The sequence below is a fragment of the Saccopteryx leptura genome, chromosome 11 (genome assembly GCF_036850995.1).
Source record: "Saccopteryx leptura isolate mSacLep1 chromosome 11, mSacLep1_pri_phased_curated, whole genome shotgun sequence".
In the NCBI taxonomy this organism is placed as follows: Eukaryota; Metazoa; Chordata; class Mammalia; order Chiroptera; family Emballonuridae; genus Saccopteryx; species Saccopteryx leptura.
The window spans coordinates 3,704,758-3,722,727 of NC_089513.1; the positions used below are offsets into that span (position 1 = coordinate 3,704,758).

Genomic DNA, 17,970 nt, shown 5'->3' on the forward strand with positions numbered 1-17,970 from the left:
GTTCTCTACATCACTCAGCCAAGTCAGGGGCAGAACAAGGGTTTCATTCTTGGGCTTATCTAGCTCTGAAGCTGTGCCCCTCCCTAATGACATGACCACAATCAATGTAATAATTTCAGATCATAGTTTAATACTGTTTTGATTTTTACTGTTCTGTCAAGATTTCTCAAAAGCCCTGGCTGGTGGTGCAGTGGATAGAGCGTTGTCCCAGAGTGTTGAGGTCGCTGGCTCAAGCCTGGGGTTGTTGGCTGGATCCTGAGGTCACCAGCTGTATCCTGGGGTCGCTGGCTCAATCCAGGGTTGCTGGTTCAAGCCCCGGTCAGGGCTCAAATAAGAAGCAATCAATGGGTGCAGAGCTGATGCCTTGGAGCTCACAGGCTCCTCCTTCAGCACACTGAGCGGGAGAGTTAGATAGGATCTTACCTGCCCCAGTGAGATGGAACCTCACCTCCCACAGTGCACTTCCTGGTGCATCTGAACTTGGGCAGCTGATGTCCTCTCCCGTGTGAAAACAATCACAGGGCAGGACGAAGCAGGACTCCTCTAACTAACATCCTAATAATGAGCGAGGGTAGGGGGAAAAGACAGTGATCATGGAAGTGTTATGTGCAGAGTGCAGTGGATGAAGACAGACTTCACAGCTTAAAGAAATCATGTCTCTTCAGTGATAACTCCAGACCACAGTTTTAACACACAGTTGAACTCTACGACAAGGTTTTAAAGCAGGCATATAAAATAGCTTGAATACATTTTCCATAGTTCTGCTCAATATAATTTCAAACAAGATATTGGATGGGCGCATTAAAAAGGCTTCCGAGCTAAGGATTTATTTCCTTTTTTGCTATGTAAATTATTTTGACCCAATGGCAGAATCTCATAAAGCTAAACCCTTTAAACACATTCAACAACCCAATCTTGCTTCTTGTGCTGCAAATACGCTCAGATCTGAAGGCCGGTCTCCTGTGAACTGTCATGTGCTGTTTGGTTTCTGTGAATACGACTTCATAATGTTGTAATTTCCATAGACAGCCAAAGGGTGTTTCTAACATCTGTTGCTGGTGAAAAGTCCCAGCGAGCTTTCCCTCTGGCTGTCATGTCAGGAGGACTCTGTGATGACATCTGTAAAAGGCACTAAGTTAAACGAAAGGCTGATTTATTGTTTGGGACTCAGGACATCCACTGTAGTGCAAACCTTGAGCAGGTGGCGACCATGGTCATCATGGACCGCCGAATCTCTGTGGTCATTTCTAACCAAGGCTCCCAACATCTGATCTGCCCCATGACAGACAGTGCACCATCTCTGCAGAGTAATTAATACCTGTGGTTTTCTGGTTGTCTAGGGGCAGAAAAAGCACCATGAAAGGCGAGGTTTTTCCTTTGCAGGACGTGTTAGTTATAACACAGTGGATTCTCTCTTACTTTTTGGTACTTTGCCCTGAATGGCTTTTCTGCAGCCTGGAGCAGGGGGCAGCTCAGCTGGGGGTAGGGGGAAATGGGGGGGTGGTAGGTTGGAAACCGTGTCTCCCCCTCAGCTTCCTACTTCCCTTCCGACACACGAGAGCACAGTAAAGCTGTGTTCCCGGCAACTTTCTTGGCTCTCACCAGGCACAGTCCCATCATTTACCTGTGCGGCAAGTTAAACATCCTTCAGAAAGTTACCTCCTGTGTGTGGGTTCTATTAAATCACCAAGATGCTGCGTGACCACACGGGAGCAGACCTCAGAGTGGCAGAGCCATGCAGGGGCACATAATGTCACGTTGGAGTTCCAGGGAAATCTCTGTTACAGTCCCCCCCCCCCCCCCTCCGGGCAGCATCTCAGAGCTGTGGTGATATCACGGGTGTGTGCTTACTGAATCCCTGCTAAGGTTCTGTCCTCAGTAAGAGGACAGCCTCCTTAGAGATAGAGGCCCCCCCCCCCCCCAGGAAACCCTGAAGATGACATGGTTATCACAACATCCTCCTTTGAGAGACAAGGAAACTGACCTGTGGACAGGTCAAGGTGAAACACTCCATCAGACAATGGTTACACTCCTAGGACTGGAGAATCAGACAAGCCTGGGGTCAAATCCCTGGTTCCAAGTTCACACCAAGCGGACGACCTTGAGCCAGTCACTGCCTAGTAGACACGACTGGTTGTCTCCTGAAAAATGGGGCGCTAAAAGATATGCCCACCTTCCCCTCCCCAGACTTGTGGGTATCATCTTGCAAGGCTGATGACATGGTAATGTTGAGTTGAGGGTCCTGAGAGGATGAGCTCACTGTTGTCTGGTTCAGCCTTGAACTAGGCCAGCTGAGGATGCATGCTCTGGCTTCAGCCTGGGCTGCGTCACTTGCTGTGACTTCTTTATGTCTGTCCTGATGACTCTCTGGTGATGAGCCCGGTGCTCAGCAGCTCAGTGATGACCACACCAAATAGGAAGGAGCACATTTCCTCAGTGGTTCTCCCTCACTCGGTCCTGCCATCCATTCTACGTGCCTGTAATCTGTGGCATCTATACCCTGGGAGGCATATGTGTGGGGGAATGAATGGAAGTGGAATCAGAAGGGGTTGGCTCCAGTCCTCTCATGGGAAGCAGCTTGTCCCTCATCGGGTGGACCCAGGAGGCATTAAAAGGTGCCAAGAGACTGAATGCCTGAGTGAGAGATCCTACTTCTGGTTCCCAAGGACCAAGAGGTCCATGTTTCCGTTGGTGAAACGGGAGCCCCTGGCCAGCCTGTGAGGACCAGAAATACTGTCTGGTAAGCAGTTGGCTCCGCCAAGTGTGGCCTGGGGCTCTGGGAGGTGTGGCTGTCTCTTTTTGTGTTGTTTACAGTACTGTGAATGCCCTGTCAATAATTAGGGACCATAAAAAAAATGCCCCGTGGCCCTAATTTTTATGTGGAATTTTATGGAATGCTGTAGGAGGCTTTTGAAAATGCCACCCAGGGAAGGAGAACTCGTAAGCAGTAAAACTGTATCTTCCACGCCAGACTTGGTGAGGAAGCAGTGTGTGAGCGGCCTGACTTCAGTATTGAGAAAACTCCAAGTAGCTGAGTGTTTACTAGCCAAACACATGACATCCTGAACAGCCCACCAGAGGACAAGGGAGTCTGCTGAAATAACTTTCTGTACTTCATAAATGTTCGTGATTTGTCATAATTAAAATTTAAAAACAACTGAAACAGTTAAAAGTATAAACTAAATTAAGGGGGAGGCAGACTAAACACTGGCAATTGCCTGCCTTGGAGTCTCTCTATCCCAAATATCCTACAGTTTCAAGACCCCAGCAGAAGTTCCTGTGTAGTTCTGAGGGACAGAGAAAACACACTTCATGTGGGTACCTACAACTGAAGCCACCACAGTAAGGGCATTTACAGAGCTGACCTGGAACACATAGACCTTTACACAGATGGGTGGTCACACTCTTTTAAGTTAAATTCACTTCTCCAAACCTGTAACTCCTTCAGGTAAAACTGGGTGTCCACAGCCACGGGCATTCCACGCACACCTAAGTGACTGTCACTCATTTCCATGCTCCTGCGGTGGGGGCCTCCGTGCAGGTTCTCACAGCTGTCTCTCTTCATGGGGACCTTTTAGGCACGTGGACCTGTCACCTCATAGGTCGTCCTTAACAAGCCGTGCCAACGAGGCTGGGAGAGGCGGATGTACCTGAGCAGGCCCACACACCTGGTGAGACCCCGGCAGGTCCCTCTGCCCTGAGTGTTCACTTCCCTGCTGCTTCAATGCCCGCGATTCACGGAGGGGGCATGGGAGACACACTAACTGTGGTCCCTACAATTCTCAAATATTCATGTCTCTCAAGTATGTGGAAGGAAGCTGCTTCTGACATGTTCATTTTATTCCACAGATTTTATGTAGCCATCCAACATAAAAAAAGCACAAAATACTGAACTCTGTCTCCTTATTTACATGGTGTAAAATTCCTAACAAAAATTTCCTATGAAAGATGGTGTCGAGGGCAGATATACTACCCGCAATCACCTAAGCTATGCTCTATTCCATGATTTTTTTACTCATTAAGAAAATCTCTAATTCAGCTTGTTTAAATGCCCCGACTAGCAGGGACGGAGGCTTTTATGAGCTCCATCCAGTCTTTCCCGTCTGGTTCAGAACCTGGCCGCGGGGCGGGGGCCGCGCAGTCTGCGCTCAGCATCCACCGGGACGCGCACATGTGCCGGATCCCCTGGTCTCAGGACCGGTTATCTTCAATGATGATAGTTCTCCTAGGAAACGCTTCCAGCTCCACAAATATATACCGGAATTCATATTCGCCACTCTCCGGGTTCTGGGGGAAGAAAGAGCCCTTCAGGTGTCACTTCTCTTCCTGTGCATCGGTTCCGTCTGGCGCCCTGGGGAATGCGCGTGCCTGGTCCTGTCCTATCCAGTCTGGCGCCCTGGGGGCCACGCACACCCCGCCCCGCCCCCGCACACCTCCTTCACTTCTACGTGCACCGTCCCCTGCTTTCCGGGCTGGGAGCCCTCAATGTAGAACTTGACTCGCATGTGTTTCAGCCCATCTTTCACGTACTCAATGAAGCTGTCAAGAAAATCAAAGGGCACGGGCCTCAATTCCTTTCCTTTAGAAAAGACCCTCTAGCCCCCAAATGCCAGCCACGTGCTACCTGACATGCTGCCTGCGCCCACGTCTGGTCATCTCCCCGTAGCCTTTCAGGGGCTCCCCGAAGACACCGATGACCTGTAGGACAAAGACCACGCTGTAGTTAGTTGTTTTCAAGTTTCTTAGGGAAGTATTTTGAAAACCAAGTGAGATTTATTGTTTTTAATTTTTTTTTGTTTTTAGAGAGAGACCGAGGGGAAGGGGGAGAGGAAGAGAGAGAGAAACATCTATTTGTTGTTCCACTTATTTGTGCATTCATTGGTTGACTCTTGTATGTGTCCTGAACGGGGATCAAACTGGCAACCGTGTCATATCGGAATGACACTCGAACCAACTGGGCTAGCCTGCCAAGGAAAAAGAGTCAGTAAGCCTGGGACCCTTTCAAAATGACAACTCCAATAATGAAAAAGAAGTTATGCAAAAGTCATTCCATAACTTAAATAAATATATCCTGGACAGAGACTGATCCAGGTAACTTTATGGGGCTGCTTATAGTTTCAGAACAGGGGAGGTGAAGCAAAGATGCTCCCACTAAAAACAAAAACTCACAAAAAAACAAGCACAATGGAACAGTGTTTAGATATTTAAATGCCTGAACATTTTTAGCGAATTTATCTTATGGGGTCTAATACTAAAAGCTATGAGATGAAAGGAGTTTTTAAGTCATTAAACACAGTGAAGAAAAAAAAAATGACCTGTTTCAAACAAACCAGATGTATAGGTGTGAATCAATTATTTCTAATGGGAAAACTCACAGTGAAATGGAAATGTAATTTTTATTGAATTTAAAATGCTCACACTTTGGAACCTTTCCAAAAAAACCCAACAAGAAACATCAAACTGAAATAAATACTGTCTCAAGTCTATACAACTTTTCTTGTTTTGTGTTAGGCATTTACAGTACCACATTTTTTATGCATAAATAAAAAGGGATAAAGGTAAGGCGAGAGATGTTAGAATGGTGGAGCTGAACAAATGCAACAACTATTCACAGTTTACTTCGTAAATACGTAAGTACACAACGGGAGGATTACCCACTTTCAACCAGGCAATGCCCGGCAAAGAATAGGACCTTTCTAAATGTTGACAGAATTGAATGTTGAAGTTCAGTTATTATTTATAGAGCTTTTGCACATAGCAAATCAAGTCACGACTTTTATACTATCCCTGATTATCCTGTGCATTTTGTTTTGCTCAAAAGGCTGACGACCCAGGAAAGGCTGAGTTTGTGAATAACACGGTGACTCTCACCTCCTTAAAGATACACCGTAACATGTAATTATGCCACTACTCAGTTATTGTCACCTCTATGAGTGTCAGTTTTCCTCTCTACAAACGGGATCCTAGCAGAATCTGACATAATGTTTCTTCTGAGATTTGATAAGGATGATTCACTGAAATGCTAAGCACAGCTCTGGGCTCATTTATTTAAACCATTGTGATAATGGGATCTTTTTTAAAGACTAGTCACAGCTCATAGTAACATTCTTACAAAAAGGAATAATGTGTAACATGAGAGCTACTTAAGAACTGTGTCGTAGTGTAGGACTCTGGTACATTCTGAGCATGTTATTGGTGATAAATAGTAAAAGGCCTTTCTCTTGTATAATTAGAATGAAAACACCCTACACTGACCTTTCGGTGCTCTTAAGGCATTTCAAGCACAGAACAAAGAGATCACAACATAAATAACTCAAACATTATGTATTATATAAATTTCACTAGTCACACAACTGGTGTAGGAATGCTGCCCACTCTGCTCTGCCTCCCAACATTTTCTCCCTATTACCAGAGGTATGGAACTCTGTCTTTAGGACTCACCTCGGGATGAGATCTGCATTTTTCTAAGGCTTTCCCATATATCTTACTAGGGCTGGATGAAGAAAAAAGTTCTTTGAAAACTGTGTAGAACAAGCCACCTGGAAGTCACAGAGAAAGAAGATGAAGCCAAGCAAGGGTGAGATGAACAGTAAGTGAAACAGACATTCAAGGGTCTTATACTTGCTGTTTTCAACCTGTAACGGTGATTCCAATAAGCACCACTATTAAATAGGTAAAATCTCTTCCAGCTTCTTTAACTGTAAAGAGTAGAGAGAGCACTGAGTCAAACGGGTGCCGGACACAAGCAGGAGCCTTCAGTATTTCTAAGTGAAGTGTGGACTCAGGACCTAAGGACTGGGTCTGTCTGTCTCTGTCCTGGAGCACCTGTTCTCAAATGTCCCTGTGACTCAGAACCAAATAAACAACACATCTAAACCAAATCACAGCTAAGTGGGGACAGCAGAGCTCGTCTTAGAGATCTAAAGATACAAGGGTGGTGGTCCCCATCCTATTCCCATGTCATTCATCCGTCTTCCTCTTACAAAAACCACAGACCCTAGAAGATGACTGTGGTCCCCTATAAACTCACCTAAGTAGAAGCCCTGACAGAGATGGTAACTTATAGGACTACATTAGCACAGCCTCAAGGTATCGGCCATTGATGTGGAGAAAGCATTGTTTTCTACCTCTAGGCAAGGAACAACTGTACTAGTTTGTAGTAACACAAAATAGACAACAACAATGTGTATGTAAAATCTCGCCCAGGATTTGTGAAGCCTCCACCCTGTTTTAAAATAGTTTTAAGTGACCTGGATATTCTGGACCTGAAATGTCCTATACAGGGGCAATATACTACACATGGCTATTTAAGTTTAAAATTAACCTAACTTTAAATTAAATAAGAATGAGTTCCTTCATACTAGCAACATTTCCAGTGCTCAATAGTCACAGGTGGCTGGCTAGTGGCTAGCATCCTGGGTCAGGAGACATAGAGAACGTTCCCATCACTGCACAAAGTTTTGTTTAGACAACACTGCTCCAGACGTCGTGCAGAATATCTCATTTGTCCACTCTATGCTGTCATGTTAGAGCCGACAGTACGGGTGTGTCGGGAGGCTCGGTAAGACACTTGTACTTCCGAGTGTGAGGGATAAGCCGCATACGGATCCAGAGATGGTCAGCCACACCAGCAAAACTTTTTAAGCCACATACGGATCCAGAGATGGTCAGCCACACCAGCAAAACTTTTTAGTACACTGCGGGGTGGGGGTGGGTGGGCGAGTGGCATGCAGGGCACCCCACCCCCAGCCAAAGACAGTTCTAGGCAATTCCTCTTTATCATATGCTCCCTTCTTCTCTCTGTAGCACAACTAACCTTTTTTCCACCCTTTGTGTCACACTCTATTTTCCTCCTAATTAAGTGGTAAACTGTCTGAGTTTAGGATTTCTTTGGCACAACTATCAACAACTGATCAGGGGATTAGCACAGACAAAAAAGAAGCCCGTGAAATTTTTACGAGTGGTTGTCCTAAAGAGCACTGGGCTGGATGCTAGAAAACCGAGATCTGGGGAATCTGCGTTTAATTTCCAGCTGTGTGAACTTGGGAAAGTACACCTGCTACATTGGGCCATTAAAGTTTGCAAGGTTGAACAGAAGAGTCCAATGGATGAAATAACATCAGGGCAACTTGTACTTTTTCAAGTACTAAACAGTGGTGGTTTTATATAACCCTCTGCACGCCAGAACTAACAAATGTTAGGAAAAACTGTCTAGACACAATGCAACAAAGTTCTATCAAGATCCACTTTCAGATCTGAGTCCGACTCTGTGAGGACGACAGTAAACCTGCCCGCTGCCCCTTGCTCGGCGGCTCCGCCCCGGAATGGGTGTGGACGGTCTTCCCACCTCCAGCGCCGAGCCCGCCCCGAAGGGCACGGGGGCCGCTGCTGCTCCCAGACCGGACTCGATGGGCGCACTCCCGCTCACCTTTCTGGGAGGTGGAGACGGCGGGCTCACCGCTCTGGCGGTGCACGGACACTTGCTTGCGGCTGTCCTCCTGGGCTCGCTGGGGGCCCCGTGCCTGCGTCCAGAGGGTCCTTGCGCTGCCACCCAGGAACCCTCCAGGTCGCGCCGTTTTCTGCCCGGGCAGCCCCCACCTCACAGCGGGCTCGGTTTTCACGCCAGCTCCGCGGGGGACGAAGGGCAGCGGCACCAGGCGCTTCCCCGAGGACCGGTGCAGCTTCTCCACGTACTGCACGGCTCGCAGAAGAGAACACATCGCGCGCGCGGACAGCCGCCCCGCTGCGGGCCGAGGCCGACCGCGGCCAGCCGGATTTCACAGGCCCCTCCGCGCTCCGCCGGACGCGCGTTCAAGCGCACGCATCCACGCCGGTCAAGCTGCACGGCGCGCTTGATAAAATAACGTGTCGCCGAGCGCCTCCCCTGCTGCTCCGTCCTCTCTTTACTTGCATTAAAGCGCTCTGAACCTAGGCTGACATTCACACTCTCCCCGCCATGCCTTCGCGAAGGAGAGCATGGGAAACCGCTAGGAATTCTGGTAATCGTAGTCCAAGGCCTTCACGCCTCACTGAGTTGCCGTAGCGGGGAAGGCGCAAGTACTATATCTCCCACAGTGCAAGGCGACCAGAGCGCACGCGTGCCTCTCGTCGTCTCGCGGATGACCCGGCGCGACAGCCCACGCATGCGCAGGAGGTAGCGGGTTTGGGTCGGCTTCGCACCTCCGTTGGAGGCAAGTACCTAGTTGTCCCCGTTGCGAGAGTCCAGTTAGCAGGTGCGAAGTGCGTGTCCGTGCGACCCTCTCCTGGGGACGGCGGTAAACCGAGAAATTCTCTGGTATGATTGTGGCTCTGCCTTTCCTTTAAGGGCACGTGATGTAGCCTTTCCATTTCACTTTTCTTCCCTCCAAAGTGGCGCGAACGACCCCAGGGCCACCGTGCGGGGAAGAAGGAACGATGTCCCCATGATTGCAGCGCGGTTGCTACCAACTGTGTGCGCTCGAAGTTTCTGGAAGCGCCCCCAGAGCGGGCGGAAAGGCGGCTTGCCGGCCTCTAGTGGGCGAGCTGCGGGTGGTGCTTTTCCGCCCCCCCCCCCCCCCCCGCTCCCACGCTTCCTGGCCGGGTCTCCATGGCAACCGGCGGCGGCGGCGGCCCGCGGCTGGGGCAGCACAGGCTGGGCGCGCAGGCGCTGAGCCTGTCCTGCGGGGGCATCGGCGTGGCTCCTGGGAGCGGCGGGCTCTCGTGACGGTCCCCTGCCGCGCCCACCCCGCCGGGGTCTTGCTCTGTGTCCGGCGCGTCCCCGCGGGGAAGGTCTGGGGAAACGGCGGGAGGGAGGCAGTGTCTTGAACTTGGAAGCGTGGGGTCGCCCCCCAAGTCTTGGCCCAAGGAGAGCGGCTCCTTCCGTTAGGTCAGTTAGTGGACACTGTGGGGACGCGAGCGTGGTAAGCCTCCCCCCGAGCAGCGCCCCGCGGGGACCTCTTTCCCTGAATGAGCTGCACCTGCGGGGACAGGTGCCCCTGAGCGGCCTCCGCCTGCGGGTCCTGAAAGGGCGCCGCTCTGCATCGCCCCCAAGTTCTTACTTATTTCGAGAGCAGGAGTCACCTTGCGTCTTTGTATAATTTTTAACTTGGAAAAGTAGAAACGCCCTGGTTTTCTGCCCCACCCTCCCTGAGTGGAGGACGCGAGACCCCCGCTTCTATGGGGATTCCTGGGGCAGGCTGGGAGCGCCCCTTCCCAGGCTGAGACCAAGTCCCTAGCAGCCACGGAGGGGTGCCTTCTGGGTGGTCACCGCGCGGGGCTCAGGTGCTAACCTCCCCTTCTGTCGGCTTTCCTGTTCAAGTGCTGGGGCCTGTGGTGAGCTCCTTCCTGTGTTTAGAGGCTCGTCCCCCCAGTTTTCTGGGGAACCCTGGACCTGAAGAGTGGTCCTCTTCCACAGTCGGACTGGCAGCTCTGAGGAGATGGGGAAGGGGCAGCGGGCAGGAGGCTGCAACTGCCTCCCAGAAGACTTTCAGCTTAGTTAGCCCGAGGGTGATGGCTTTTGTCCTGAGGCCAGTGATCCAGTATGTCAGGAGCTACCTTAATCCCTTCCACGTTATTGTGAGCGCTCCTGGCTCTGTCCCGACCATCCCAGTTAATTAATTTACAGGTGGAAGGATAATTCGAAGGACAGATAGCATACTTGAGGATTTTCCTTTTGCTTGTAATGCTTCTTGGTTTACAGATAAAAGAAGTCACTCATATTATGCTTTCTGATACACCAGATAGGGCTACTCTTAAGGATAAGAAGGGTTCAGTTACTTAATGGATAAGTAGGATGTAACTTTCAAGAGCAGTTAATCATGTTAGAAATGCTTTTAATCACTGTGAAGTGCACCGTATAGTCTCACGTATATCTGGAATCTAAGAAAATGAACAAAACTAAAACAAACTCATGGAAACCGAGACCAAAACGATGGTTACTGGAAGGGGATGGGGGAGGTGGGTGAGAGGGGACAGAAGATTTAGTCATTAATATTGTGATCAGCAGGCACGGTGACAGATGATTATATTAGAGTTAGTGGGGTGATCACATTGTAAGGTATAAAAACGTCAAATCACTTTCTTGTATACCTGAAACTAGTATAATATTGTATGCCAACTACACTTCAATAAAAAACTTTAAAAACTGTGTATTGTATTGGATCATGTACCCCATCTTCTCAAACTTTGTCCACCCAGAGCCTCAGGAAGTGACTGCATATAGGGTCTTTGTAGATGTAGTTGAGATGAGGTCATGCTGGTGTTGAGTCGGTCCTCAATCACACATGACTGATGTCCTCATAAGGAGGCACACAGACACAGAGGGAAGGTGGCCTTGTACAGGTGGAGCGGAGGTTGGAGTAATGTTGCCACAGCCAAGGGACACCACGGGTTATGGGCAGCCAGCAGAAGCTAGTAGGAGGCCAGTAAGAGTTTTTTTTAGAACCTCTATGAGACCATTGTCCTCACAACACTTTGGTTTTGGACTTTTGGCCCCTAGGACGGAGGGGGGGAGGGGGAGGACGACGATAACTTTCTGTTGTTTTATGCCACCTACTTGGAGGTACTTTGTTAAGGCAGCCCCCGGGAAATGAATACAATTAGGAGATTGTATCTTTCCTCCAACTGCGGTGTTAGAGTCAGACCAGGGACGTTGAAGCCTTTCTGCTATGGAAATCTTTGGTTAAAAAAAAATTCCAACAGAAGTACTAAAATGTAGTGCACAGAGGGAATTATCTGAGTACAGGTGGAGCGGGCATGGCTCAGATTTCCCAGCTAGCGTCTTCCTGCTTCTGTCCCTCTGCCCCTGCCCCTCATGGCTTCCCGTCTCCCCAGGGCACGCCGCTCACGAGTCAGATGAGACAAGGGCTTGCTGAATGCCAGGCACGCCGAATGCCATGCTGCCGTGGACTGGAGAGGTGTGGGTAGTCAGCATTGTTCTCCTGCCTGCATTGGTTACCCTCCAGGATCTGGAGAGGCCTCTGTTGTTCCCACTCACTTAAATTGGGATGCCAGTGTGTGAGTGACAGCTGATGTTTACTGAGGGCTTGCTAGGTGTCGCTCGGAAGCACGGGGCAGAGCCAGGAGGCTTGAACGCTTGCAGCATACTGCCTGCACAGTCAGCATTGGGCTACGCCAGGTCCCCAGGCGATGCCCTGCCTGAGCCTCCTGAGTGCCAGCTGTGCTGGGGTCTAGGCCATGCTCTGTTCATGCCTGTTCACATGAATTTCATTCTTCAGCCTCCCCAGACGTGATGGCCCTTCCTTCCAAGTTCCTGGGACCCCTCATTTTACCCCCAGTTATTGCCCACGTCCTCTTTGAGTGACAGGCCAAATATGTCCAAGCCATCAGCTTGGTGGAAAAAAAAATACGCTGGTTAAACACTTGGTGAATGAAGTACAGACTTGGAGTGACGGTGCTGGTGGACCGAGTGCATGGATATACACCCTCGAGATTTCTAATCCTTCCTGAAGAGCACACTGGGCAGGAGGAGGCAGGTCGTGTGGGTTGAAGAGTCCACTGCCAAACCTTTCCCTGAGGACCAGCCTGTTCGCTGGGGGCGTCTCTGCCAACTGCCGCCCGGAAACGGGAGGCTGTGGGTTCAGTGACTTTTGGGGCATTCCAGGTCCCTACCAAGCTGCCAGTGAGCACTGCTGCTGTTGAGGGCGGAGCTTAAAAAAAAGTTTGGGAACTTGTGAGAAGGACTGATTGCACAAAATATTGTACACTGCTTCATCAACTCAATCTTAAAAGCCATTAGTTATAAAATTCATTATTATTTTACGTGGCACTAAAAAGGAAAAAAAAAGGCGATGAAAGTTATATGCCATTGAATGTGAGGGGTTAAAATGTGAAGAGGCTTGCAGGCGAGTGTTTGGTCCTTCTGTGGCTGTGACCGCCAGGGCTGGGCTGAGCCAGTCACCCTCTCCACTGGTCAGCGCAGGCGTGGGGCATGCTGGCAGTTCCAGCCCGCAAACCTAAAGGTATTTTCCCTCTGCCCATGCTGTCTTTGTTAGGTCCTGTTGTAGTAAAGTGATTGAACAATTCGTACATTTTATCTGTTTGTGTCCATCAAGTACGTTTCCCAGACCCTCTCTGATGCTGACAGCCCGTAAGAAGAGAGAGAGTTCAATGTCAGTTTTGAACATGAGAGCAAGTCCAGTTTGCGGACTCAGTGACTCAGACTTGGGTGGCGTCCCCAGTCACCCTTCCCTCCCTCTTCCTTTCTTTGCAGAGATGAGGTTTCCCAGGCAGCAGCCTTGGAGTTCCCAGTCCTTTCCAGTGTTGTCATGGGGAGCAGACGGCTCCCCTTGCACTGTAGTAACTTGAGTTTCCCACGTTCCCTTTCAGAACGGGGCTAGGGGTGCAGCCTACAGCAGCCTGTGCCCCGCAGAAGCAGCATGCCCCCTGCGAAGGGCACCACGGGACGTGTGCCCCGACCTGCGCCATGCCTCTGGACAGGTAAGGGGCCAGGGTCCTCGGCCGCTTCTCTGGGAGGCTCTGGGGACGCGGTTGTGAGAGAAGGTTGTTGTGTTGCATAGAATGTTGCTCACTCTATTTTGAGCTCTGACAATAGAATCGTGCAGGAAGAACGTACAACCCAGAGGGTTTGATATGAGCCATCAGCCTGTCACCACCACCATTGTTATTAGACTAGTTTATGAAGCCGAAGTTCTAAAAGTGATAAGTCAACTTAGTTTTCCTTTTAAAAAAATATCCTTTGCCTGACCTGTGGTGGCGCAGTGGATAAAGCATTGACCTGGAAATCCTGAGGTCACTGGTTCGAAACCCTGGGCTTGCCTGGTCAAGGCACATATGGGAGTTGATGCTTCCAGCTCCTCTCCACCTTCTCTCTCTGGCTCCCTCTCTGTCTCTCTCTCTCCCTTTCTCTCTCCTCTCTAAAATGAATTAAAAAAAAAATCCTTTAAAGCAGGGGTCTCAAACTCAACTCAGCATGTGGGCCGCAGAGCAAGATCACAGCCGTTCGGCGGGCCGCACTAGGTCTACAAAAGGCAACTGTTACGCAACACTTTTCTCACTGCAGTTGAAAAAAAAAAAAATCAGTACAAAATTGTTTGGCGGAGCCCTGGCCGGTTGGCTCAGCGGTAGAGCGTCGGCCTAGCGTGCGGAGGACCCGGGTTCGATTCCCGGCCAGGGCACATAGGAGAAGCGCCCATTTGCTTCTCCACCCCTCCGCCGCACTTTCCTCTCTGTCTCTCTCTTCCCCTCCTGCAGCCAAGGCTCCATTGGAGCAAAGATGGCCCGGGCGCTGGGCATGGCTCTGTGGCCTCTGCCTCAGGCGCTAGAGTGGCTCTGGTCGCAATATGGCGACGCCCAGGATGGGCAGAGCATCGCCCCCTGGGGGGCAGAGCACCGCCCCTGGTGGGCGTGCCGGGTGGATCCCGGTCGGGCGCATGCGGGAGTCTGTCTGACTGTCTCTCCCTGTTTCCAGCTTCAGAAAAATGAAAAAAAAAAAAAAAAAAAAAAATTGTTTGGCGGGCCGCGAGTTTGAGACCCCTGCTTTAAAGTGATAAACTTTCCAGTTCACGGAGACCCTTGAAAAAGGAGAAATAGATGGAAGTGTCTTCTTCTAAACCTGCAGGGGGACTTTGAGTTTCTTCGCTTTCACGATTTGGGGTACCCATTTTGTGCTGGCAAGGTACTATACAAGAGATGTAGAATTTTATTTTTACCATTAGTTTGAAGTTGATGCTGAGGAGCTACGGAGCCGCACTGTTCTAAGGGTTATGGAGTGCCAACTATCCACGCAGCTCCGTCTGTGTGGAGCTGGCAGCTTGGAATTACCAGACATTTCTCAGTGAAGTGTGCGGCTCCCATAGTCGTGTCTACACAGAAAGTCACCCTATATGGGTGTCCCAGGAACTGTGCGGCTTTGAGGAAACCTCACGAGGGATGATTAAGACCATCATTGATCTCAGCTGCTTAAGCGATATGGTGGAGGCTTTCTCCTGCTGCTGGAGGACGTGGAGAGGTCCCGCCCTTCAGAGTGCGTGTCTGCTGCGCAGGGGGCTGAACCTGCCTCGAGTCCTTCTTGAATGGGGTTCTACTCCGGTCGTTACAGTTGCTGGTTAATTCTTTGATGTGTTTTTCTTAAGTCCAGCTCTACATTAAAAAAATTACACCGGTTTAAAAAATAACTATGAGCTGGGAATTAGTTGAATCAAACTACAGAAAAAATGACATGCGATGGGTAATCCAGATGGTCACAAAAACGTGCTGCTTGCAATGTTGCCATGGAGTATTAGAGGCCTTTTCTCACTAAAAGCATCTAGCTTCTGGCCTCTGACCGTAAGGAATTTCCCCTGGGGAGGGGGCGGGATCTCACTAACACCTGAGCACGCTGCTGGTTCACTCTCTGCTCTGGGGAAGTCTTTGGTTCCAGACCTGAGAACTCTGGTGCGGGGAGGGCACCTGCCCCTCACATCTGTCTGCCTCCCTCCTCGTTCCTAGTGTCAGCAGCACTTTAGGAGTGTGTCCCTGTGACATGTTTGATAACCTGGTTTGCATCATAACTTAAATATTTAAACTAGTTAAAATCACAGTTAAAGAGTATGGGCAAACGCTTTTCAATTGGCCAGAGGGTTTTGTTCCCTCCTGCCCTTTATCCCCAGACGCCCCCCCCACCCCCAGGGCAGTCTTCTGCAGCTTCCTCTCATTGCTGCTTTTCCCTGAGGCTCACAGCGCCCACTCCTGACTTCCTGTCCCTCTCAAGACACTTGACACTTGAGCGCAGCTTCCCAGACTTGGTGTTTGCTGGAAGCCCAGAGGAAGGGACGGAGCCTGAGGACGTGGTGGGGGGAGGGCCCTGGGGGGGCAGCTGCCCTGATAGGTCCTTATCCTGTTTTGAGAGAGGGGGCGGACTCTGTACTTCTTGTGGAGAGCCAGGCACACATTCTGTCATGCCTTCTATTCCCAGTTCTCTCCTGATAATGGCCCTTCCCTTAGCGAGGCAGTGAGGTCCCACCTGCTGGAGTCAGTGTGGGAACCTGATGGAAAGGCCCAGGGGGTTAGCTCTTCGTGCCCGGGGTAGTGGGGTAGGCTGTGAGGGTCGGGATAGTCAGAGCGTACCTACCAAGACCCTGACTGAGGGTGCGGGCGCGGGCAGCCCTGTGCGCAGGGAGGGTCCATCGTCCTAGCGGGGGGCTGCGGGGTGACAGCCGGTGCTCTGACTACACCCTCCACAGCATGCCTTCCGAAGTCTTGCTCAAGATCCTGTCCTACCTGGATGCTGCGGCCTTGCTGTGCGCCGGCTGTGTGAACAGGCGACTCTACCACCTGGCCAACGACAAGTAAGGAGAGCCTGCGTGTCCCGGCCTGTTTTGAAGGCAGTTCCGAGAACTAGCAAGGCCTTTTCAGTCCATCTTTTAAAGTTTAAAAGAATCTCAAGAGTATTTTTAGACATAATGTTTCTGATACATTAAGTACTTGTACAATACGTTCAAGGAGTTGCATCTCTGTCCTTAAAGAAGGGACTGTTCTGTGCACGAGCTGACACAGAGCAGACTTGTTTGGGGTAGCTGTTGGAAAGGGTGGCTTCCAGTCTGCTGGCAGGGGGAGGGGATTGGTCAGCTGTGGTGGGGCAGCCTGGACTTGCTGACCGTGGACCCTTGCCTCGTGGGCCGGCACGCAGGAGGGGTGGGAGAGGCCGAGCGTGTGCTCCCTCGGAGACTTGGCCCCCGTGGGCAGGAAGCCAGAGGAGATGAGGGTGAGCCAGCTAGCCCAGGAATATAGGACAAAACCTTCCCTGTGTTGTTGCTCTGATCTTTATCTGCCATGCAGAATTTTTCCTTGGGGTGAGCTGGTGGACTCCTCCAAACTCCTGGGGAGTTTTTGGGCCTACAGCTGAGCATCTTGGCTCTTAGGTCCCTGGCTCCTTCAACATCAAGAGAGCAGACAGATGCCGATCCCACAAGGAACCCACAGATCAGCCAGGAAAAGGACCAGAGAAGGAGGCAGACCTGGGGGGGGGGCTGAATAGATAGGGAGTGAGGATGGCAGGGGAGGGCGGCAGGACCAGCTCTCTCCAGCCGTGCCTGGGCAGTGCCGTGCCTGGGCAGTGCTCTCTGATGCCCGTCTGTACAGTGGCTGCATTGGAGCCTGCCGGGTGGGCAGACAGGATGGACCCCTCGCCTGCATTTCTGGAGATTTCCCTTCTGTGCTCTGGAGTCCACATTTGTCCGGGCGATAGTAATACACAGTCAAGTTCTTGAAATCAGAAGGGGTCACGATCCAGTCTCTGGTGGAAAGGCTGGGTTTTCTAATCTTTTCATTTAAAAGGATGTTTTCTCTATGGGGGAGTGTATGTTTATCAGTCCATTTCTATCATTAAACACAGTCACCAAGTGAAATCACGTTCTTAACAATAGTTTGGAGCAAGCGTGAAGCCATTGAGGGGTCTCTTTCTCAGGGACTCTTGATAAGAGATGGGGCTGTGCCCTGAGTGTGGTGAGGGAGTTTTCAAGAAAGAGCTCAACTTGGTGTCCCAGACTGTAGCTTTTTTTGGGGCAGGGTTTTTACCTTTAAGGATAGAATTCAGATTACTTACAGAAACTGATAAATGACAAGTCCTGAGTTTCTGTAACTGTCCCCTCCTCCCCAGCTGCCTTCATGGCCCATGTGGTGGAGGCTTGGGCCGTTCAGTGGGTTTGGGGCCGGAGCACTGGTCACGTTCTCTGTGCACAGGATTTTCACTTATGTGCCCATCCCACCTTTTTTGGAAGTTGTCCTTTAAAAATCTGAGCTTTTGATGCAGGTACTCTAGTGCTTGTTTTTTTCTTTTCAAAGGATGATCGTAATTGTGTTTGCATCAGTCTTCATTAAGACAATGTATAAATAATTGAATGGGTAAACAATCACTGTTTTTGGAAAATTAAGGGTATTTTCTAAGCATTGCTTCTGAACAGCAGACAGCAGGATGTATCTTAGCCACTGGCACAAAGGACTTCTCTGGGGGTCATGTTCGAGGGGGGGCTC

At 50.3% G+C, this 17,970-nt stretch overlaps 2 protein-coding genes across 4 annotated transcripts in view; one reads left to right on the plus strand and one right to left on the minus strand.

Moving 5' to 3' along the window:
• Positions 1-3,819: 3,819 nt before the first annotated feature.
• On the minus strand, positions 3,820-8,973 carry TIMM21 (translocase of inner mitochondrial membrane 21). Its single transcript, XM_066352356.1, has 6 exons — positions 8,429-8,973; positions 6,636-6,698; positions 6,442-6,539; positions 4,625-4,698; positions 4,434-4,539; positions 3,820-4,287 (listed from the first exon to the last, which is right to left on the minus strand). Exons 1-6 carry the CDS (start codon positions 8,718-8,720, stop codon positions 4,192-4,194), a joined length of 729 nt encoding a protein of 242 aa, XP_066208453.1. The 5' UTR covers positions 8,721-8,973; the 3' UTR covers positions 3,820-4,191.
• An 89-nt stretch (positions 8,974-9,062) lies between these two features.
• The window catches only part of FBXO15 (F-box protein 15), a 39,275-nt gene continuing 30,367 nt past the window's right edge, over positions 9,063-17,970 (plus strand). For 2 of the 3 annotated variants that reach the window (XM_066352353.1, XM_066352355.1), the window contains exons 1-3: positions 9,082-9,295; positions 13,327-13,437; positions 16,182-16,286. In XM_066352353.1, coding sequence (XP_066208450.1) covers positions 13,424-13,437; positions 16,182-16,286 — 119 coding nt within the window. In that variant the 5' untranslated portion in view covers positions 9,082-9,295; positions 13,327-13,423. Of the gene's footprint in view, positions 9,296-13,326; positions 13,438-16,181; positions 16,287-17,970 lie in introns of all 3 variants that reach the window. The other variant, XM_066352354.1, reaches the window with a different exon arrangement.